The following is a 19,761-nucleotide window of genomic DNA, read 5'->3' on the forward strand; positions in this document are numbered from 1 at the left end:
ATTCATAGTGCTACATCTGCAATCGTCTTATCTTTGTTCGGGGCTCAAAGGGAATGCTTCGAGTGTGGCCGGGAGATGATCGACCTCTAAAAACAAGGTTTTACATTCCATCAGTTAGCATTGCCTCCACCATTTTCACATGACGATCTGCGTTCGTCTCACTCCACTCATTGTCGTAATTCAAACCATAGGGCCAGAAGTGCCCACCACCACAGTTGATTTTTGCGCTAGGTCCATCGAACGAACGGAGCAGTGGAAGCGCAGTTGCCCAGTCACCTGCTGCACATTTCCGATCAAATGCAGCAGTCTGTCCAACACCGAGCGTATGCGAGATTTCATGCATAGCTGTTCGCTCAGTCATGTAAGATCGATTTGAGCCAAAGCGTAGATCCCCATTGTAGTTTGCTTCAGCTGTCGGAACGCCGGGTGCATAGTATACGCGTATAACTTTGTTGGCATCGGAGAATCTCGAATATCTAGCGATTGCAAGCTTCATGGCTGCTTCTATCTTCTGATACGCATCGTTCTGATCGGCTGTGGGGTTCGAGGCTTTCTGAAGTGTCCACGTTATGGCAGCAGAAACCGTCGAAGCATACGCAATCAGGAATGTGAGTAGGAGAAGTCGCATGGTACAGGTTGATCGGTTTCAAAATGTAGGTAGTTGGTGTGAATGAAAACCTTTTTAACTTGACAAGAGAGAATCGATGTTGGATGCTCGAGAGAACTCGTTGCGGTGCCCTCGCCTTATACAATCTTGGAGCGGCATAGATCAGGTCTAATGAAGATGGTTGTAACCCTGTCTAGTTACTACTGCATACATGAGTTTCTAGAGAAATTTTGAGCACGGATTTGTCTCATCCTCCAATAAAATTGATGAAAGCCAGGGTTTCATACTTCACCTTCTTGAAAGATGCTAAACCCATGACTCTTCGATATTGGCTTGGCAATATCCGTAATTAATGACATGAAACGCACACTTCCGGGGTTATACACAGCATCATCTATAATATCAGGGATTAGGCCCACATTCGGACTCCACATGAATACAGAAGACAGAGTGGAATAAATCTCAAGGGAACCATCTTGTCTCGTAAAACTTTTCTCGCAAAACGTTTATTAATGTTTTACCAATAGACTGTTATCAGGAAAAATCGGGGCTTTAATGGAAAATCGCTGGCTAGATAATTGTTGTGGTTACTTGATCATTTTAGAGTCATCGTTGGACCCGAAGCCGAAGCTATCCTTTCTTTTGAAGACATATCCCATAAGTATGTCCTGAACCCAGAGAGGCCAGTTTCTAGCTCCAGCCTTTCCTTCTTCCGAAGCCGGAACATGAATCCTCCCACTCTTTCCAGCCAGGACTTGATTGAAAACTACCCTTGCTACGTTGATGGGTGGATCGGGGTAGATACCGTGTTTGTTAAGCGTCTTTTCAGCACCCTTCAGAATGCCCGTAGTATGCCAGGACGGATGAACGCTTGTTGTACAAATGCCTTCACCACCTGGATAACGAGACAAGCACTCTGCCCGAATACCTGTGCATGTTAGTTCAATACAGTGAGATGTTCAAGGGATATTCACCATCACTGAGATACAATGCTCCCACTTTCGAACAACAGTAATCTAGTAGGCCAGGAGCTGCGACGAATGAAGCCATCGATGCTATCGTAACTATGTGACCTCGTTTCTTTTGAAGCATGCCTGGAAGAAATTCTCTGATCAACACGAAGTGAGAGATCAAGTTGACTTTGAACAGCTTCTCACACTGTTCGTTGGTAGTCTACATCGAAGCATTAATTGAAGGTAAAGACGTTTTGGAGTTGATAGAATACCACTGACCTCGAGTACTGTCTTTCCAATACCAATTCCGGCGTTATTGATCAACACAGTAGGATTCCCGTGACTTCGCCGAATTTCATGGCAGAGGGATACAACTGCGGGGGTATCAGTAACATCGCATTCATAATAGAATACGCCGGGCACTGGAAATGACAGTCAGTAATTGTCAATTAAGTGGGCGAGTCACTTGCATCTTGAGAGCTCGCTTGGTAAAGGACTGATGTCCAGAACGATCACTCGTGCCTTCTCTGCAAAGAGCTTGACCATCTCGAAACCAAACCCAGAGCTACCTCCGGTGATGAGCACCACCTCTTCCTTCGTTGAACCAAATCGAAACGGTGTACCGGGGCGACCCAGTGTCCAATTGTTCAGAGCTAGCCTGTTCAACGCTCTGTTTACACGCTTTGCAAGGCCAAGTGCAGTAAGAGCTTGCAGAATGACGACCAGAGACTTCAACCTAGCATCCCGATTTTTTGATAGGAGATACGGCTGCAAAGGCTGTAGCATTTTATCTCTAATATGAGACGGACCTCGCGTCAGAAGATAAAGAAGACCACCGGTAACAATTGGCTCATTCAATGCGAATTTGAGTGCATCGATGGGAAGATGTGCCACACGTGCAATGGGCCTTGTGGCCTGCTCGGGAGCTGTGAAAGATGACATGTCGATCAACGAATTCGTCAGATGGAGTCTGGAGTACAGTAGTCAAACGAACCCAGAACAGATTCGAATTAAACAATTATATTTATGTACATTTTGGATATGTACTTGCATGGTTCGAGTCGAATGCCCCATGCTAGATGTAAGAATGAAGTATACCGAGGCATGGGCAAACTATGTTCGCCTTGATACCCCGCAGACATGTTGTTGTTGATTCTGGGGTGCGGTTTGCGGGGAAGCTAAGGTGACGAGCACATGGCGATTCAGCAGAAGCGTTCCCCCACATTATTGCCATGAAAATATTAGCGAGTCGCTTGTTGGCTACCCGCATATGATTGCACCAGATACCTAGAATTCCAACTCACTTCCTTTTTACTTGACAGTGTGCCCTTTCTCTGTATCTAAAGGCGCGCGCTCATTGCCACCGAGCCCCCCCATGTCATCACTCAGTTGATAGAGTGGCTCAAAAGGGGCAACATCTTTCCGTAGAACTGACTTCTGGAAATACCAAGGCAGCTTCTGACGATAGTATTGAGCATGTTGGCGATTACCAACATTGAAGACCGTATCCAGCTCCTCCAACGTAAGATTCTTCGTTTCTGGCAAAAGGAAGTATGCATATACCCACCCAAAAAAGTTCCAAGCGGCATACCAACCGAATGCACCCTGTGGGGTGAATGCTCGAACAAGAGGCGGCCATGTAAGTGACAGAATAAAGTTGAAGCCCCAACAGGTAGCTGTGGCAAAACTCATCCCAATGTCTCGAATATACAAGGGGAATGCTTCGGCTGAGTAGGTAAAGGGTACTGGGCCCTCGCCAGGTGAGTAGACTGCCATGAATGTGAAAATGGCTGCAGCGACGGAGCCGACTTGTGCCTGCGAAGGCTTGGTCTCACCCGGGTTCTCAGGATCCGGGATATTCGGAATGAAAAAGCTGAAGCCACACCAGAACAAGCATATTCCCATGAGCGGGAATGTTGTGAGGAGAAGATTCCGGCGCCCAAATGTGTCGATCGTATAGATTGCAGGGATGGCGAAGAGCCAATTGGTTATGCCTGTACCTAAAGAGACGAGCAATGCATTGGAGCGATCGAAGCCTGCTTCTTCGAAGATGGAGGAGCCTGCAAATAAATCAGTAGCCATTCATGCGCTTGTGAGGGACTTGCTTGTGTGATGCTCGAGGTTCTCCTGTTGGTGGATATAAATTCCCGACTTGTAAAGTTTACTCAGGAACCAACATCTAAAACACGAGCAGTGTGCAATCAAAACTTACTGTAATAAGCAATTACATTGACTCCGCAGAACTGAAATGTTTAGTTAGCGAGGTAAATCAGAAGTCTCGCCTAAAACCTTACCTGCTGCATGAACATGACAAAGAACGAGCTCTGTGCAGCTCGTCGATTGCGCCTCACGGTGAAGAATTCTTTAAAAAGATTCTTGCCCTCTCGTTCAGATTGCTCGACTTCGAGGAGCTTATATGCATAGTACATGTCGCGAGCAGCCTGTATTTTGTGCTTACGAAGACGCTGGAGGGCTTGGAAGGCCTTGTCAAATTTCCCCTTCTCCATGTACCTGATTAATGTCAGTCATGATTTCAGGCTCAAGCAATCCACTCTTACCATCTTGGACTTTCTGGACAGAAGTAGACTTGAAGCATAACCAGTAACGGAGGAATACTAGTGCTAGCAAGCATCCACCTCCACTGGGAGTATTCACCAAGGAAGTCTACGTTTTCGAAAGCCACGCAAACGACAAACCCAAGCATGATACCAAAAGCCGTCCACATTTGCCACATCATTGTCAGCGCTCCACGAATAGTTTTCGGGGCTGATTCGGCTGCATAGACAGGCGTTGTACTGGATTTAGCACCAACGGCTAGGCCAAGAGCAAACCGAGCAATGAGCAAGTTGTACCAGCTGACAGTCTGTTAGAAAGCGGACGCATATTTGGGGAAAGAGGGCGTTACCTATCAGCCGCGGCCATCCAGAAACCAGTAACAAAAGAGATGAAGCAAGAGATGAAAATAGTACCACGACGCCCAAACAATTTGTTCAGTGGTGCGTTGGTCCAGCATCCAATGGCAGCGGAGCACAGATATGGTGCACCGTTGAGCAAGCCTTGCATCCACTCGTTCTCGATGCCAAACTCTTCAAAGTAGTATAACTGATGCAATTCGTCAGAATACATGCTACCAATGACCTCTTGTATATAAGTCACTAAAATGAAGACTTACCTGCGCACCATTGACGGCAGTCTGGTCCATTCCTTGAACGATGGCTGAACCGGCGCATAGGACGACAAGGAAGTACAACATAAATGGTTGACTCCAACGGTGTGCAATCTCATGCCTCAACACTTTCTTGTCGTCTTCGCTGAGTTGAGTGACGTACTCAAACCCATCTTCCCTTTGACCAACTCTAGCGATCAATGCACCTTTTCGAAATGCATCTCTATGCGCGGAAAGACCCTTCTCTTCAACAAATGCATCGACATCAGCAAGTAGAGCCTCCTCTGTCATTCCCGCTAAGGGATTACGTAGCAGCGCGGCATTGGAGATGTGTCTACTGGCCACCGAAGCGTGCCGGCCGCCAGCATGTTCGTTATGTTGCGCATTGTTATCTCTGATTGAGTCTTTGCTGCTACCTGGCGAGGAGTTGTTCTTCGACTCATACCCTGGTGGAGGGTCAATACCATCCTGCCGAGACATTTCGCAGGAATGGGAAATTTCTATCACAATAGATCGAAACAAGAGCCACCTGGTTAATCTAGGTGGATGTAGGCAATTAGAGAAGAACAAGGCGAGCTTGAAATGGGAAAAGCATGGCAAGACTTGTAAATAAATAGCCAGTATCAGTCGTCCTTCGCATACCCACAGCTTCCTGGTGGAGCATCGAATATACCTCCAAGAATACGCCAACGGCCCCCGGAGCGGGTTTTACAACTGTGCAATGCATTGGCAGATGTAACCACACATCGTGTTCATGATCACTATATCACGTCCCAAGAAATAGGATTGTTCTGTTTCGTTGCGAATAGCGAAGATTCGATCCTGAGCATACATCATAGTGGAGAACAACAAGCACGTAGCCCGTCTAGGCGCGGACTGGGCGGAATCTGGGCCAGAACTTGGCGGGAGCGGAAGTGCCTTTGCTAAGACTCCGTCTTATGTGTATCACGGGTGGTTTTGCCGGGCGCGGCTCCAGGACCCAATTGAAAGGGAGCATTCTGGGGAATACGATTGCGGGTGAAGTTTGGATAGTATGTGCTCCTGGTTAGGCTGCAGATGAGCCGAACTCGAGAACTGGGGATATGAAAATGTTCATGGGCTTGTAAGCAGTGTTGATTGCTTCAAATAAAAATGCACAAAAGCCTCCACAGGATCAAGAGCGACATACCTCTTACAACCAAAGTCAAGTATGTAGGGGATGCTCATTGCACTTGATTAGCAGCCCGTCAACCACGATCACAACAGGATTCAGGGACGTCTTGATTGACGATCAGCACGAAGTTTGGTGATTTAGTCTCTGTGTTAGCACCGATTATGGTTCTTGTCTGGAGAAGGATCTACACAATTGTAAGCAGGACGCCTCTCGGTCGAGCTGCTCTGGCAATGCATCCACAAATATGTACCATTTTCATGCAGACTAAGGAGTACCATGTCGGTCACAATGAGGCAACTAGCCCTCCACGTCCCAGACTTTCACACTGGCATCTCCGCCTGTGGAGAGGACCCTGCCTGCCTGCCATGCGACTCCACTGACCCCGTCTTTGTGGGCGTTCAGAGCCTTGATGCGTTTGCCTGGATCGCTGACACTCCACACCATGACATTGGTGTCCAAACTACCGCTCGCTGCAAGCTCTGCTCTATCGTCCCATGCTAAACACGTAATTCTTGCTGTATGCGCGCTCCATCGGTCCGTGATGAGTTTCCATTCGCCGGCGTTTTCAAAAGCGTAAATCTTCCCGTTTGTCGCACCAACCGCTAGTTTGTCACCACCAGCGGAGAACGAGAGCGCAGAGATTGGAGAGGTTGCTCGTCGAAGTTCAATACCAGTCTCTTCAAGGGCCGTACCCGAGAGTGTGTAGATATGGACCAGCTTGTCGTCACCACCTACGGCCACAACAGATCCAGATGCGGCTATGCTCGTAGGGGCATACTTGACTGACAGGGAGCCTTCTTTCGATCCATCCTTGTAGATTGCGATCGCATCCGATGATACCACAAGCACGAGACCTGATGTTGTAGCGATTCCTTTGGGTTGGAAATTGAGCGAACTGGCGGCTCCGGTAAATATTTTGTTTGGAACTGAGACAGACCGCAGAGTGTCGTCCCAGCCAACACTAAAAACCTCGGGCTCGGTCTTGTTCTCGGAAGCTGTGAAGCCCGCGACATAGTTGGTGTGGGAGTCACCGTCTATCTTCTCTGCTACGCCAGCAAGAGTGTCCCAGCCAAGGACGCGACCTTCGTAACTGCCTGTGAAAAAGGTCGAGCCAGAAACCCCTGCAGCTGTTATATTTTTCTGATGACCACGGACGACGCGCGTAGGCTTGTCATTTTCTTCCACCAAATAATTCAGATTTCCCTCTAGGTCAACACTGATGACCAAACCATCGCTACGACCCGTCGGCCAAACAACACCCACCTGTTGGTCGGGTATGCTGGGTGTGCCTTCGTCGCCCATACGCCATGTCTGAATCGCTTTGCCTGCCTCGGGGTCCCAAATACGGACTGTTTGGTCTGCACTAGCGGTGACAAAGCGCTTTGAGTCTTTATTCCATGATATTCCAAAGATACTGCCCGTATGGACCCCTTCACCGATCTGTCCTTTCGCTTCGCCGGTCCTGCCATCATACAGCCAGATCTTCTTATCAGCACCGACACTAGCAAATACCGAACCATCTGGCGCAAATGCAGTGCCGAAGACGAATCGATTATGTTGTCCCCTCAGACTGGTGTTGAACTTGAACGGCGCCCCATGGTAGAAAACCAGACTGGTGTCGTCGGAGCCTGTAGCTGCGCGTAGAGGTCGTTGCTGACGGATAGAGACGGTATTGATCTGTGAGGAGTGACCCGATATTTCACCAACGCTGTTACCGCTATCGGCAGTGATGCAGTGTCCAAAGCGCTCTTTCCCATCTCCTACAGCGATGATGCGTTGCGAGTCACCGTCCCAAGCAAGGTCATTGATGCGTCCTGCAATGATATGATATTCTCCTATTAAACGTTGGTAAAATTCGCTATGCAATATTGGAAGGCTACGATCGCCGTAGCAACTCACCCTTGGTTGCGCCCTCGCCCACGGCATCCCATACTCGAACGGTACCAGAGGCGTCTCCGCTGGCCACATAGAAGCCCGAGGGGGAGAAGCGAGCAACCGTTGTTTGGGCGGTATGCTGGGTGTATTGTTTGCTCAAGGAAGGATCATCGATCGATCGGAGAAAGATGGACTTGTTGGACGCGTATGCGATACGCTCACCCTTGGGGTCGGAAGAGAGCGGTGTGGGTTGTCCGCGGGTGGTGGTCGGAGACGCAGCCCAAATGGCTTTGGAGACAAGCGACATTGTAGAACGCTTTACGGGCGTGAGCGCGGACTGTCAGTCTTGCTGGAGGTGGGTTGAAGGTGTGGTTGTGCTGGTGGTAGTGGTGGTAATTAGGCAGGTAGTATGTAGTATGTACTTGCAATTAGGTTGGTAGTTACAGGATATGGCACTTGGGTGCCCGTCATAGCTTGCGAGCTCAATGCCCCACAGTTTCTACGAGTACCTACCTAGTACCGCAGCTCAGGTAAATATCTAGTGTGGATTTGACTAGCCACCAGATCCAATTATCACATATGTTAAATGATTATGAACTTCAAGATTGAACATATGAAGAAATAAAGGAAAATAAGGGTAACAAAACGCAAATATGCAGTGTGATCCGTCCTGAGCTTAATGGAATTGAAGCGAAGCTTGGAGGGGTAGTTCTGTCCGCGTAATATTCGTATTCAACGAAGCATACGGACGAATACGAGGAGAATAGTCAGTGTGTAACTGTATGGAGAGATCACGTGAGTTCGCGTATTGCAAATTGAACTTCCCTTCAACGCGTCGACAACAACCCTCCGCTTCCCTCTAAATCTCAACATTCTCACACTTCATACGATCGCAAATCCTGATTTTTAATGTTGGATTGATGTGGTGCAATCGAAGTATTTCGCTAGCATGGACTTCGCTTCATCCACAGCACCTGAAAGAGACTTCCACCACCCATACGAACCCTATGACATCCAAAGACAATTCATGAACGCCGTATTTGACTGCATTGAAAACGAAAGAGTCGGTATATTCGAATCTCCTACTGGTACGGGAAAGTCTCTGAGCCTCATCTGCGGATCCTTGACTTGGTTGCGAGATCATCAGCGACGCGAGTTTGAAGATGGCTTTACGGAAGATACCCTAGATGAGAGTGGCGAGCCCTTGTGGATGCTGAAACATGCTCACAATCGAAAGAGACAAGCCGCCATGGACCGGAGAAAGGCACTAGACGATCGCATTGCCAGAGTCAAAGAGAAGGAGAGGCGAGTGAAAGAACAATTCACCATGGGAGAACCTCATCAAAAGCGACGAAAAATAGACCCCCACGGCCCCAGAGACGAGAGTGGTGACAACGAGGCAGGTTTTGTCTTGGAAGACTATGACAGTGACGAGGGCAAAGATTCTGGTCATTCCAAAGTTTTCTTTAATAGCGGTGGATACTCTGTTGAGACGCAGACCCTCATGGAGGAACTTGGCTATGCCTCAAGGGCAAATAAGAACTCGGACGACCAAGATACTGATGATCAATTGAAGATTTTCTATTGCTCACGAACCCACTCTCAGCTTACCCAGTTCGCTAGCGAGTTGCGCAAAGTCCAAATGCCCTCGCCAGCAGGGGTACCAGATGGGCCCCATGCTTCCGACCTGAACCCTCTTGTGGAGGATGTGAAGCACCTGACTTTAGGTTCAAGGAAAAATCTCTGTATCAATCCTAAAGTCAACAGGCTCGGAAATGCTACTGCCATCAATGAACGATGTTTGGAATTGCAACAGCCTGGAACGTCCACCAACACCAAATGCCCACACCTTCCGTCAAAGGAAACCGAAGCCTTGGTGAATGATTTCCGCGACCATGCTCTTGCCAGAATACGAGACATTGAAGAGCTAGGTTCTCTGGGTAAGAAATTGGGCATTTGCCCATATTATGCCTCGCGGCCAGCAACAAAATCTTGCGAAGTAAGCATTTTTACTGCCATCATAGTGTGCATCTATATGCTCATGGTAATCTAGGTTGTCACTCTACCTTATCCCCTCTTGCTCCAAAAGTCTGCGCGCGAGTCGCTCGATATCTCTCTGAAGGGCCACGTCATTATCGTAGATGAGGCACATAACTTGATGGATGCGATAAATGGTATATATTCTGCATCCGTGACACTTTCCCAGGTGCAAGAAGCCCGCGCACAACTCACCATTTATCTCCAAAAATTCCGGAACAAACTCAAAGGCAAAAATCGCGTCTATGTTGCACAGATTATCCGGTTGCTGGATTCGATTGTAGCATATCTTCACTCAAGGCAAAATAAAAGCCCGCATGGAGATGGTAAAGTGGATATGGGTGCCTTGATGGCTGGAAAAGGCGTCGATCAGATCAATCTTTTTAAACTTAATCGGTACCTGCAAGAAAGCCGATTGGCACGGAAAGTTGATGGCTACACGTCGTATGCTGATCAAAACGAGAGAAAGAACCAGATCTCATCATCAGAAAATAAGCCTCTGCAGAGCCCAAAAACCAGTGTCCCTGTCTTGACCCACGTCCAAGGCTTTCTACTCTCTCTCATGAACCCATCTTCGGAGGGCCAATTCTTCTTTTCACACGACGATGACCTAGGCACGGAGCTGAAGTACTTGCTTCTCGACCCAACTTTTCATTTCAAGGACATTGTCGAGCAGGCAAGAGCCGTGATCCTAGCAGGAGGTACCATGTCGCCAGTGAGTGCGCCGAGCCAGTAGGACGTTTAATTCCATTCTGACATGTACGTAGATGAGTGATTACAGGCAGCACCTACTCTCATACCTAGACCCGGCAAGAATCATGACCCTGTCATGTGGCCATATCGTACCGCCTTCGAATCTAGAGGCTATTGCTGTCAGTCGATCCATGAGCGGGGTAGAATTGGAATTCACGTTCGAGAAGCGAAATTCCGAGAAAACCGTTGGTGGCAACGACTTTCCTAAAATGGCATACTTTACTGATAGTACATGCAGATGATCGACCTCGGAAATACTATTGTGAGCGTTGCACGACATATTCCTGACGGTGTTGTCGTCTTCTTCCCCAGTTACTCATATCTGAACACTTGCATCGCCGCCTGGAAACGGCTAAGACCAAGCGATTCGGCGTCATCGCCATCCTTCTGGGACGCTTTGCTCGAGATCAAGCCAATATTCATGGAACAGTCCCTTCAACAAACCCCACATACCCACAGTAAGACCAAAGACAAAGCTGGCGATTCGGTGTTGCACGCGTATTCGAAAGCGGTATCTGAAGGCCAAGGTGCACTCCTGTTCGCCGTCATTGGAGGCAACCTTTCCGAGGGCATCAATTTCAGTGATGCCCTAGGACGAGGAGTCGTTGTTGTTGGGTTGCCATTCCCGAACCCTCACTCTGCGGAATGGAAAGCCAAGGCGCAGTACATATCGCACAAAGCCACCAATGATGGTCAAGATGGAAAAGTGGCGGCGCGTGACTTCTACGAGAACGTGTGTATGCGGTCGGTGAATCAATGTATAGGACGGGCGATTCGTCACCGCGGGGACTACGCCGCGATACTGATGTTGGACAGACGTTATAGTGGGGATCGAATTCAGGCTAAGTTACCCCAGTGGATCCGAAAAAGCCTTGTCACTGATGCTGCGGTTCAAGGACTTGGAAGACGATTAGATGAGTTTTTTGTAGGGAAGAAGGCTAGCTAAGTATTATTTGTTGAGATCGCAAAGTAGAAAACCGTCTAGAGAGAATCGCGAAAACAAATCTGGAGCTTGCAGATACGGGATCAATCGTGCTTGCGGCTGTGGCTTGTTCGGCTAGACGAAGATGTTCTGTCTATCCTCCCATGACAGGGGTGATGGCCAATAGAAGATTCCGCTTGATAGATTGGACTGCATAGCGCTATTTAGACCGTGTTGTTATCAACATGCGTGCATATAAGAAGTAACTAGCGGAAAATCGAAGTTGAGCAGGCATGGTGCCAGTCGTCATCTTTGCCCATGTTCCCAGGATGAAGGGATTCGTGTGTCTAAGTTGCCACCAATCATGCAGGGCATGTATGATTTCTCTACAGTGGCATGTATTTGTGCTACCTACAAACCTAATGAGGCCGCGTCCTACCCCGTCTCGGCAATTCATATGTGCAACGGCCGGTCGTTAGTAATTCGGGTCTTATCAAGGGCCTTACTTGACATACAACCATTGGGGCTTTATGCTACCTGTTGCCCGAACTTTTTCTTTCTGATAGCAACCCTCGTTCGACAATTGTACGCACACCACTCATAGAAATACTTCGACAAGCGTGCAGATTTGAGAGCTCCGGAAATCTCTGACGTAAATCGGGCTAGATCTCGTGAGTCTTGTCATTATTCTTTTAAACATAGGCAGGGCGTTCGTGTTGGCCGTAGTTCGACTTATCAATGTAAACTTGTATGTTCCCTGAAATGTGCCTAACAATTAGTTTAAGTTTCGAAACAACGAAGCTCACTTCTACAGACTGGAGATGTGTAGCATTGAGACTGTGCCCTCGGCGCCATCCACCGAAACTGCTCTGAGGCGTCGCTATCCTGTCCTCGAGAACGAAGAATTCCATACTTTGACACAATTGGTCCAAGCGAGCTGCGCGTCGAGTGCAGCAGCAGAACAGTCCTATTACGAGGAGGACTCGGGGGGAGAGAGTGGCGCTCAAATGAACAAGGGAGCCAAGATTGGTATGGGTGTTGGCATTGTGGTTGTGGTCGTCCTGACTGTTATTGCTATTGGGTTCTGTTTGTTGGATTGCAGGCGTAAACTCAAGAAACGACAAAGCGCACGACACAGTGGTGAGGAGGAAGTTGCCATATGGGAGGATCAACTGCAGCGTGCAAGGTCTGGCCCACCGAAAAATGAAGGCGCCGGCTTGTGGGACAAGTTAAAAGATAAAAGCTCACTGCCCAAAATACACGATGACCTCGGCGATACTCCGTCTAAGGGCCACTGTAACGACAAGCAGATTGATGGGGCAGTCGACGAGAAAAGTCGACATTCGGAATACAACTGAGATTATCGGAAAGTACGTAATATTCTACGGCCGGATTAACAGAAGAGTATTTTGTCTCTTTCAAGTTGATGTGTACGATTTCACCGAGATGTAATTTGAGTAAGATGATGCAAGATCTAGTAGTGGGTTGTCACCATACCATCTCAAAATCGAAACTAAAGGAAGCTTAGGGTTAATTGCTTTTAATTATATTCATTACTTCTTTGTCAGATCTGGTGTTATGAAAGACTTTTAATTGATTTAATCGGCTGAGGTAGAGTTCTTGATTCATTGTAACATCCAGTCTATTCATGTCCTAATGCGGACTAGTCACATCGATCAACGTCTCAGCTCACGTTCAACCGTGTCTTCTGCACTCCACACCATGTCAACGATCACGTTGAGATAAGGCGAATAACTTACTACAAATCCAGCGTCTACAAAAATTTCATATTTCGTTGCAATCTCATCGACCAGATCGTGTATGCGGGGGCATAAATACCCAGGAAGCGTGCCCAATCCGCCCCTTAACGAAAAGATAATTGAACAGTGTCGATGGGCTAGCGGGGAGCGGCCCTCCACGATCTATTCCTTACCTCTGCATATGTATGAGTAATGTCTTCAAGATGGAATGGGTCACGAGGCGAGGAGCGAGGCGCTTATGCTTCCATTGCTCAAACCGAGAACGAGACTATATTCTCGTCCAACCACCAGGAGGAACTGGGGAAAGACTATCTGTATGTTAAGTTCGTTTCTTTCATACGCACAGTGGGCAGTGGCGTCACAGTTGTCGCTGCTGGATGCAAATAGCATGTTTTGGAACATTGACCTCATCGCGCGCACACCCGAGCACCATAAGGTCCCGAAACATACGATTGCTAATCTTAAAGTTAGATCGGATGACGACGTAGGAAAAGAGGTATCCTCTGATAGAGAGACACAATACTTGACTGGTGACTCAGATGAGGCCGGTCGAGAGGATTTGGAGCATCTTCCACACGTTGCGGATAAATTGCCGTATGGTGCCTTCTTGGTAGCCATCGTTGAACTATGCGAACGTTTCGCGTACTACGGTCTCTCTGGCCCGTTCCAAAACTACATGGCAAACAAATACGACGACCCAAATGGATTGCCGGGTGCCCTAGGGCTGTCGCAATCCGGGGCGACCGCACTCTCTAATTTTTTCCAATTCTTCTGCTATGTGACGCCGATACTAGGTGCTATTGTGGCGGACCAATTCTTGGGCAAGTTCCTCACCATCAAATATTTCTCGATAGTCTACATGACAGGAATTGTTATACTTTTCTTGACTTCGCTGCCGATCTGCATAGAGAAGGGGATTGCATTCCCTGGTCTAATTGCATCCATGATCATCATTGGCGTTGGCACAGGGGGAATCAAGTCCAATGTTTCCCCATTGGTTGCCGAGCAGGTGCGCACAACAAGACCATTCGTCAAAACTCTCTCAAACGGAAATCGAGTCATTGTTGATCCGGAAGTCACCATCCAACGCATCTATATGGTGTTCTACATGTGTATCAACATAGGATCAATCTCGGCCATTGCTACAACAACGCTCGAGCTCCATGTTGGCTTCTGGAGTGCGTATCTACTTCCTCTTATTATGTTCTGTGTCGGATACTTCATCTTGATCGCCGGCAAGGATAGATATGTTATCAGGCCGCCTCAAGGCGGTGTGATAGGTAACTGTTTCCGGGCCATCTGGATTGGAGTTAAGAACGGCTTTGATCTCGAGAAGTCGAAGCCGTCACGGCAGCCTCGGCCGAATATCCCATATCCTTGGACTGATGGCTTTGTTGATGAGCTGAGGACAGCATTACTTGCTTGCAAAGTATTCCTTTTCTATCCTGTATATTGGGTGACTTTCTCGCAGATGGCGACGAATTTCGTCTCTCAAGGTAAGGACACCCCCCTAGAAAGAGCCCACATATGATCCATTGACGAGATATATAGCTGGCCAAATGCAATTGCACGGTCTACCCAACGATATTCTACCCAACATCGATCCTATTACTGTGATCATCCTTATACCAGTGTTCGACCGCCTCATATATCCTTTCATTCGCACCAGGTTAAGAATAGATTTCCACCCCTTGACACGCATAACGTATGGATTCGTCTTCGCGTCACTGGCCATGGCATATGCAGCCATGTTGCAGGCCCGCATCTACTCCGCACCTCCTTGCTACACGAGCCCATCCAAGTGTGAGGCGGGCAGACTTCCAAATTCCAGAATTGCACCGAACGAGGTACATGTTGCTTGGCAAGCACCTGCTTACATTGTCCTCGCCATATCCGAGATCCTCGCGTCCGTCACTGGCCTTGAGTTTGCTTACAAAAACGCGCCCGAGAGCATGAAATCCTTCATAATGTCCTTGTTTCTGCTGACTTCGGCTTTTGGAAGCGCGCTGGGGATGCTGCTTTCGCCTTTCGCAAAGGATCCGAATCTCGTCTGGCTGTATACGGGATTGTCGTGTACGGCACTGGCTGGAGGCGGACTTTTCCATTGGACTTTTAAGAGCGTGGCCAAGCCTCAAGGCGCATTACCCGCCGTCGAAACGGTAGAGGAGTATGAGCTAGAAAGTAGGAAAAGCGGTGTAGAGGCCGGGTCAAGTGGAGGCGATTGAAATGAATGATTGTGAAGTTCTTCCAAAATGGTGAAACGAACCAAGGAAATAGAGTCAAGAAATCTACATGGAAGATACATATGTACATATATACAATACCATTCCGTATAGTCGTTTCGGTGTCACTATAAATCACGTGGCTCCAATGCACTCTCGCGTATCCCTGTCGCGCTATTTAGGCCTACTTCCGCCTAGGCTTTCCCCAATCCAGCCCCTGAGTCGCTTCAGCCTGGACATCATGCAGTTCGCTACCAACCTTTATTCCCTCCAGAATAGTATGGTTTGACTTTGATTCAGTGTATATAAATCTCATCACACATCCCGTGTTTGTCCTTCCTTTCTCCGTTCACTCACACTCTATTCTCCAACCCAGCAGGCCAATTGAGGACTTCGCCTTGGCTCCTTCCTGTTTCACCTCACCAGACCAGATCCGCCTTGATAGTCAATCCAATCCTGCACCTTCACAATGATGGACATTGACCAAGAACCTCCACACGTGAACCCTTCAGTGAAGCTTCCGGGTTTCGGGCTCCCTGTAGACACCCTTGACCAGTGGCGTCTCGAAGATGACGAATGGACACGTTTCCCCCATGCAATTGCAGATTCACTGGCCAAATTGGGCATTACTCTGCGCGAGAAGCGCATGCTTGTATTCATCAACCAAATCACCGACAAAACGGAGTGGGAGCGTAAGGTGTTCGACGACACCATCGTCGCGAAGTGGGAGAAGGAGGCCGTCCGGTGGGACGCAAGCTTCCCTGAGAAGGGAGATTGGTGGCTGAGCACCGAGATGTTCAAATGTTGCATGGAGGAGCTGAGGGAGAAGGCCGAGCAGTTCAAGGAGACTGGCATTGTGTCCGTGCTGGACGCGAATGCTACGGTCGTCAAGTGTGACACCGCCGTGTCGAGTGAGCTGAAGGACGCGCTCAAGCGTGCGGCGTTCAAGCTGGAGGATGTCCCCGACCTCCAGAAGGACTGGCACCCGGGTTCAGATGAGCAGGTCCTTGATCTCGTTCACCCTTCATTGTACCCTGTGACTTTCGGCCTCACGAGGGCGTTGCCTACAGGAACTGTCCCGCTTCGGAATTGTGCCGAGTACATTGGCAAGGGGGAAGTCATACCGAAGTTCTCGGCGAAGGCTTACGAGCCGCCAAATACGTGGGGACAGCCACAGAACATCGAGAACGCTTGGGGAAGCTTCCAGTGGCTCCCATCTGATGTTCACTTCACCGGCGAGAACGGGACTGCATCGATCACGAGTTACGTCAACAATCTCCACCCTGCACATCACCAAGACCTTTACCGAGTATTGGAACAGATGGTAGATGCTTCCATTCCCCTATGGAATGAGTGTCTTTCCTGGTTCCACAATCGGCTCCGTATCGATATCGGCGGTGCGGGCAACGATGACTACATCATACCAGAAGGTGTGAAATTCCCACGAGAAGAGTATGTAGAGGACGGCGTGGACACAAATGAGATGAATGAAGACGGCGAGGAGATGGAAGATCAGGAGTGGGCCGAGGAGCACGATGTAGAAGACGAGTATCGCGACTGGTGGGAGGAGAAGAGGGTTCTGGAATTCCCGGAACCGGAATTCAAAAAATGCAAGAAGCTGAGGAAACGCAAGGGCGCACGACCTATCGATTTGCGTGAGAACTTCGCCGAGCGTGGGCTCCAGGTCATCTTCAAGCTTGCCAACATTCATTTGACACCCGAGAATCCGACATACGACGGCGGGTCGTGGCATGTTGAAGGCAGCCTAAACGAGCACATTTGTGCCACCGCCATCTACTACTACGACTGCGAAAATGTCACCGACAGTCAATTGAGCTTCCGCCAGGCGTTCGATCTGGAAGACATGACCATGAAGCCTGCACAGGTAAGGCTGAAACCCCCACACTCACGTCCGCCGCGATGGACAATGACTAACACACATGACAGAGCGAGTATGCATCTATGGAGGCATTCTACGGCATCGAGCAGGAAGGATCCAGCGTCATGAACCTTGGATCCGTCCTCACGAAAGAGGACCGCCTGATCACGTTCCCCAATGTCCTCCAGCACCAGGTGCAGCCCTTCTCTCTGGCCGACAATTCGAAGCCCGGCCATCGCAAGATCCTGGGGATGTTCCTCGTGGACCCTCACATCCAGGTTCTCTCGACGGCCAATGTGCCGCCGCAGCGCAAGGACTGGTGGGCAGACGAGATCCGGAACATTGGCAGGTTCGCCGACCTGCCGAAGGAGATCTTCGACATGGTTATCGACGCCGTGGATGACTTCCCTATCTCGTGGGACGACGCCGATGATATTCGCGACCAGCTGATGGAAGAGAGAGGGGCCAGCTCCGAGAGCATTACTGCAAACATGGAAGGGGTTAGTGGCCCAGAATGATTTCCTAATTATCCAGCAACATGACTGACAGAAAGCAGGATACGTTTTATTTCTGCGAGCACTGATTGTGTTTTCTCCTGAGAGCTTTCTCCACTACAAGTAGCACCATGTTGAGAGAAGTATGTGAAAAACGTTGGCGCGGATGAGTAGGAGCACCCTTAGATGCACCCAAGAGCTCATCCTAATGTGTAGTCTAGCAAGACGATACACCCAATTCAAATGATAATGAGATCGTATATCCCCGCCGAATAGACCTCACAAGGCATAGACGATCTTATATCCCGAGATCTTGCCATCTCTGTACTCTTGGAACCCTTCAGAAACCGCGTCAAGACCGTGCTTGATGCTGGCCCTGTTGGGCGTGAACTTTCCTTCCTCAAGCAATTTGGGTATCGATTCGAAGAAGTCGGCAACGAGGTCGTGATCCCCTTTATGCGGCTAGATGATTGAATGAAATAAAGTCAGTAAATTTTACAATGCCCTCGTTATGCTTGTAGTGTTGTTCTCATTTAAAGGGGATGAGAGGGCAAGACTGACCGGCCAATGAAACGTCCCATATCTATGTTCCTTCAAGAATGCAGTCCAAACAAGAACATCAGTGACGGTAGTCCTCTTCGACACACCCTCTGTATTCGCTTTTCCGGGACGGACGGTGCAAAGACGACCGCCCCCTTCCTCGCGAATTGCCTGCGACGCTTGAGCCGACGAACCCTTATCTCCGATGGTGTCGAAGACGTATTGCAAGTCGGGAGCCACACGTCTTATCTGGTCGACCACGTCCGGGGCGCGGTAATCGAAGACATGGTCTGCGCCTGCTTGTTTGACGAGGTCGAAGTTCTTTGGGCTGCAGGTCGTGATGGTTCCCAGGCCGTGCAGTTTGGCAATCTGGATGGCGTACAAGCCGACACTCGCTTCATTTCCATGTAGTTTGTCAGTAGATGCGTCTCGCGTTTTCGTCGAGAATAGTAAACGTACAGCTTCCGCCCCATATCAAGACCCTTGTGCCCTTCTTCTTCCTATCAATGTGTAGGCTCTGCTCTGAGAACAATGCCAGCGCGGATGTTGCAGCCGCCAGGGGAACGGTAGCAGCTTGTTCCGGGGCAATGGACGACGGAACCTTGAAGCTGATGCGCTCGTCTGCGACTGTGTATTCGCTATACGCTCCGAGACCTTTGATCTCGCCTGCTCTTGCAAGATTCGAAAATTAGATACTAGTTTCCTTTTTTTGGTTCTCTTTTTTCGTAACAGTAAATGGCACATAGTAGTTTTCGGAAACTCACCTCCCCAGATCAATCCGGCCACGACGTCACCCTCGGCCTTGCTCGTCACAGCCTCCCCAATCTTTTCGACGGTGCCGACAAAGTCACATCCGAACACGGAGCCATCGCCAAACGCATTCGAATCGAGCGATTGGACTGTTTCAAAGTGATCAGTAGTGTTCCTTCTTTTCAATACAATGTAGATAGCTCAGTAAATAGGCAAGGAGAACAAGATGAATGAATGGAAAGTCTCAGCCATACCATCTGTTGGGTTTTGAGCGACGTGCGATATCTTGACGAGCAATTGATGCGATTCGAGCTTCGGTAGCGGTATCGACTCGTTGGATAGTGTGGGCTTGCCGCCATTAGTGCTATTGCGCTGCACTACAGCTCTCATTCGGTCTGCCATGCTCTTCTATTTTCTAAAGGTTGTAGGGTCGCTTAAAGGGGAATGATTTCGATTGAGGTAGCCGTTGTAATGGATGTAGAGTTCAATTAAATAGTGGTGTATCTTAGACAAAGTGATGCTCTTTTCTACGTAGCATTCAATTGCAGTCTAGGGAATGAATGACGGAATGAGGTGTTACGAGGATTGGACGGAGCAGTCCGAAAAGGGTAATCCGAGCCTACAATGTCGAAGATTGGTTCGCTGATTTC

At 48.9% G+C, this 19,761-nt stretch overlaps 10 protein-coding genes across 10 annotated transcripts; 5 read left to right on the forward strand and 5 right to left on the reverse strand.

Moving 5' to 3' along the window:
- Positions 1 to 100: 100 nt before the first annotated feature.
- BU24DRAFT_360133 (uncharacterized protein) lies at positions 101 to 628 on the reverse strand (the record flags this gene model as incomplete). The annotated part of the gene is made up of 1 exon (XM_033524085.1): positions 101 to 628. The coding sequence occupies one exon, from the start codon at positions 626 to 628 to the stop codon at positions 101 to 103; it is 528 nt and encodes a 175-aa protein (XP_033376772.1).
- Positions 629 to 1,194: 566 nt separating this feature from the next.
- BU24DRAFT_475335 (NAD(P)-binding protein) lies at positions 1,195 to 2,502 on the reverse strand (the record flags this gene model as incomplete). Its single annotated transcript, XM_033532897.1, has 4 exons — positions 1,195 to 1,535; positions 1,582 to 1,780; positions 1,840 to 1,982; positions 2,058 to 2,502. The coding sequence occupies 4 exons, from the start codon at positions 2,500 to 2,502 to the stop codon at positions 1,195 to 1,197; spliced, it is 1,128 nt and encodes a 375-aa protein (XP_033376773.1).
- Positions 2,503 to 2,871: 369 nt separating this feature from the next.
- Positions 2,872 to 5,206, reverse strand: BU24DRAFT_445472 (plastidic glucose transporter 4; the record flags this gene model as incomplete). Its single annotated transcript, XM_033530700.1, has 7 exons — positions 2,872 to 3,620; positions 3,773 to 3,803; positions 3,855 to 4,071; positions 4,119 to 4,415; positions 4,466 to 4,662; positions 4,733 to 5,063; positions 5,172 to 5,206. The coding sequence occupies 7 exons, from the start codon at positions 5,204 to 5,206 to the stop codon at positions 2,872 to 2,874; spliced, it is 1,857 nt and encodes a 618-aa protein (XP_033376774.1).
- A 970-nt stretch (positions 5,207 to 6,176) lies between these two features.
- Positions 6,177 to 8,061, reverse strand: BU24DRAFT_360319 (WD40 repeat-like protein; the record flags this gene model as incomplete). The annotated part of the gene is made up of 2 exons (XM_033524099.1): positions 6,177 to 7,714; positions 7,779 to 8,061. 2 exons carry the CDS (start codon positions 8,059 to 8,061, stop codon positions 6,177 to 6,179), a joined length of 1,821 nt encoding a protein of 606 aa, XP_033376775.1.
- Positions 8,062 to 8,613: 552 nt separating this feature from the next.
- Positions 8,614 to 11,481, forward strand: BU24DRAFT_381708 (DNA repair helicase; the record flags this gene model as incomplete). The annotated part of the gene is made up of 4 exons (XM_033524745.1): positions 8,614 to 9,753; positions 9,808 to 10,506; positions 10,559 to 10,729; positions 10,783 to 11,481. Coding segments are annotated over exons 1-4 (2,619 nt in total), but the record flags the coding sequence as incomplete, so codon positions are not given.
- A 317-nt stretch (positions 11,482 to 11,798) lies between these two features.
- BU24DRAFT_96902 (uncharacterized protein) lies at positions 11,799 to 12,351 on the forward strand. The gene is made up of 2 exons (XM_033534842.1): positions 11,799 to 12,137; positions 12,296 to 12,351. The coding sequence occupies exon 1, from the start codon at positions 11,831 to 11,833 to the stop codon at positions 12,068 to 12,070; it is 240 nt and encodes a 79-aa protein (XP_033376777.1). The 5' UTR covers positions 11,799 to 11,830; the 3' UTR covers positions 12,071 to 12,137; positions 12,296 to 12,351.
- On the forward strand, positions 12,054 to 12,869 carry BU24DRAFT_429297 (uncharacterized protein). The gene is made up of 2 exons (XM_033529704.1): positions 12,054 to 12,137; positions 12,252 to 12,869. The coding sequence occupies exon 2, from the start codon at positions 12,288 to 12,290 to the stop codon at positions 12,822 to 12,824; it is 537 nt and encodes a 178-aa protein (XP_033376778.1). The 5' UTR covers positions 12,054 to 12,137; positions 12,252 to 12,287; the 3' UTR covers positions 12,825 to 12,869.
- Positions 12,870 to 13,190: 321 nt separating this feature from the next.
- BU24DRAFT_381710 (PTR2-domain-containing protein) lies at positions 13,191 to 15,548 on the forward strand. The gene is made up of 3 exons (XM_033524746.1): positions 13,191 to 13,540; positions 13,698 to 14,722; positions 14,778 to 15,548. The coding sequence occupies exons 1-3, from the start codon at positions 13,419 to 13,421 to the stop codon at positions 15,449 to 15,451; spliced, it is 1,821 nt and encodes a 606-aa protein (XP_033376779.1). The 5' UTR covers positions 13,191 to 13,418; the 3' UTR covers positions 15,452 to 15,548.
- Positions 15,549 to 15,671: 123 nt separating this feature from the next.
- BU24DRAFT_497902 (uncharacterized protein) lies at positions 15,672 to 18,283 on the forward strand. The gene is made up of 3 exons (XM_033534307.1): positions 15,672 to 17,333; positions 17,396 to 17,827; positions 17,884 to 18,283. Exons 1-3 carry the CDS (start codon positions 15,918 to 15,920, stop codon positions 17,908 to 17,910), a joined length of 1,875 nt encoding a protein of 624 aa, XP_033376780.1. The 5' UTR covers positions 15,672 to 15,917; the 3' UTR covers positions 17,911 to 18,283.
- On the reverse strand, positions 17,858 to 19,667 carry BU24DRAFT_96914 (GroES-like protein). The gene is made up of 5 exons (XM_033534843.1): positions 19,366 to 19,667; positions 19,126 to 19,260; positions 18,821 to 19,027; positions 18,383 to 18,756; positions 17,858 to 18,283 (listed from the first exon to the last, which is right to left on the reverse strand). The coding sequence occupies exons 1-5, from the start codon at positions 19,511 to 19,513 to the stop codon at positions 18,101 to 18,103; spliced, it is 1,047 nt and encodes a 348-aa protein (XP_033376781.1). The 5' UTR covers positions 19,514 to 19,667; the 3' UTR covers positions 17,858 to 18,100.
- Between the last annotated feature and the right edge of the window lie 94 nt (positions 19,668 to 19,761).

The sequence above is a fragment of the Aaosphaeria arxii genome (genome assembly GCF_010015735.1).
Source record: "Aaosphaeria arxii CBS 175.79 unplaced genomic scaffold BU24scaffold_18, whole genome shotgun sequence".
NCBI classification, from domain to species: domain Eukaryota; kingdom Fungi; phylum Ascomycota; class Dothideomycetes; order Pleosporales; genus Aaosphaeria; species Aaosphaeria arxii.

Coding starts and splice junctions, on each gene's coding strand:
- BU24DRAFT_96902 (XM_033534842.1), top strand. CDS start 11,831: ATGCAGGGCATGTATGATTTCTCTACAGTGGCATGTATTTGTGCTACC.
- BU24DRAFT_429297 (XM_033529704.1), top strand. CDS start 12,288: ATGTGTAGCATTGAGACTGTGCCCTCGGCGCCATCCACCGAAACTGCT.
- BU24DRAFT_381710 (XM_033524746.1), top strand. CDS start 13,419: ATGTCTTCAAGATGGAATGGGTCACGAGGCGAGGAGCGAGGCGCTTAT. Junction 13,541..13,697: donor GAACTGGGGAAAGACTATCT/GTATGTTAAGTT, acceptor TCTTAAAGTTAG/ATCGGATGACGACGTAGGAA. Junction 14,723..14,777: donor GACGAATTTCGTCTCTCAAG/GTAAGGACACCC, acceptor CGAGATATATAG/CTGGCCAAATGCAATTGCAC.
- BU24DRAFT_497902 (XM_033534307.1), top strand. CDS start 15,918: ATGATGGACATTGACCAAGAACCTCCACACGTGAACCCTTCAGTGAAG. Junction 17,334..17,395: donor TGACCATGAAGCCTGCACAG/GTAAGGCTGAAA, acceptor CACACATGACAG/AGCGAGTATGCATCTATGGA. Junction 17,828..17,883: donor TTACTGCAAACATGGAAGGG/GTTAGTGGCCCA, acceptor GACAGAAAGCAG/GATACGTTTTATTTCTGCGA.
- BU24DRAFT_96914 (XM_033534843.1), bottom strand. CDS start 19,513: ATGGCAGACCGAATGAGAGCTGTAGTGCAGCGCAATAGCACTAATGGC. Junction 18,757..18,820: donor CTTGATATGGGGCGGAAGCT/GTACGTTTACTA, acceptor ATGGAAATGAAG/CGAGTGTCGGCTTGTACGCC. Junction 18,284..18,382: donor ATGGGACGTTTCATTGGCCG/GTCAGTCTTGCC, acceptor TCAATCATCTAG/CCGCATAAAGGGGATCACGA.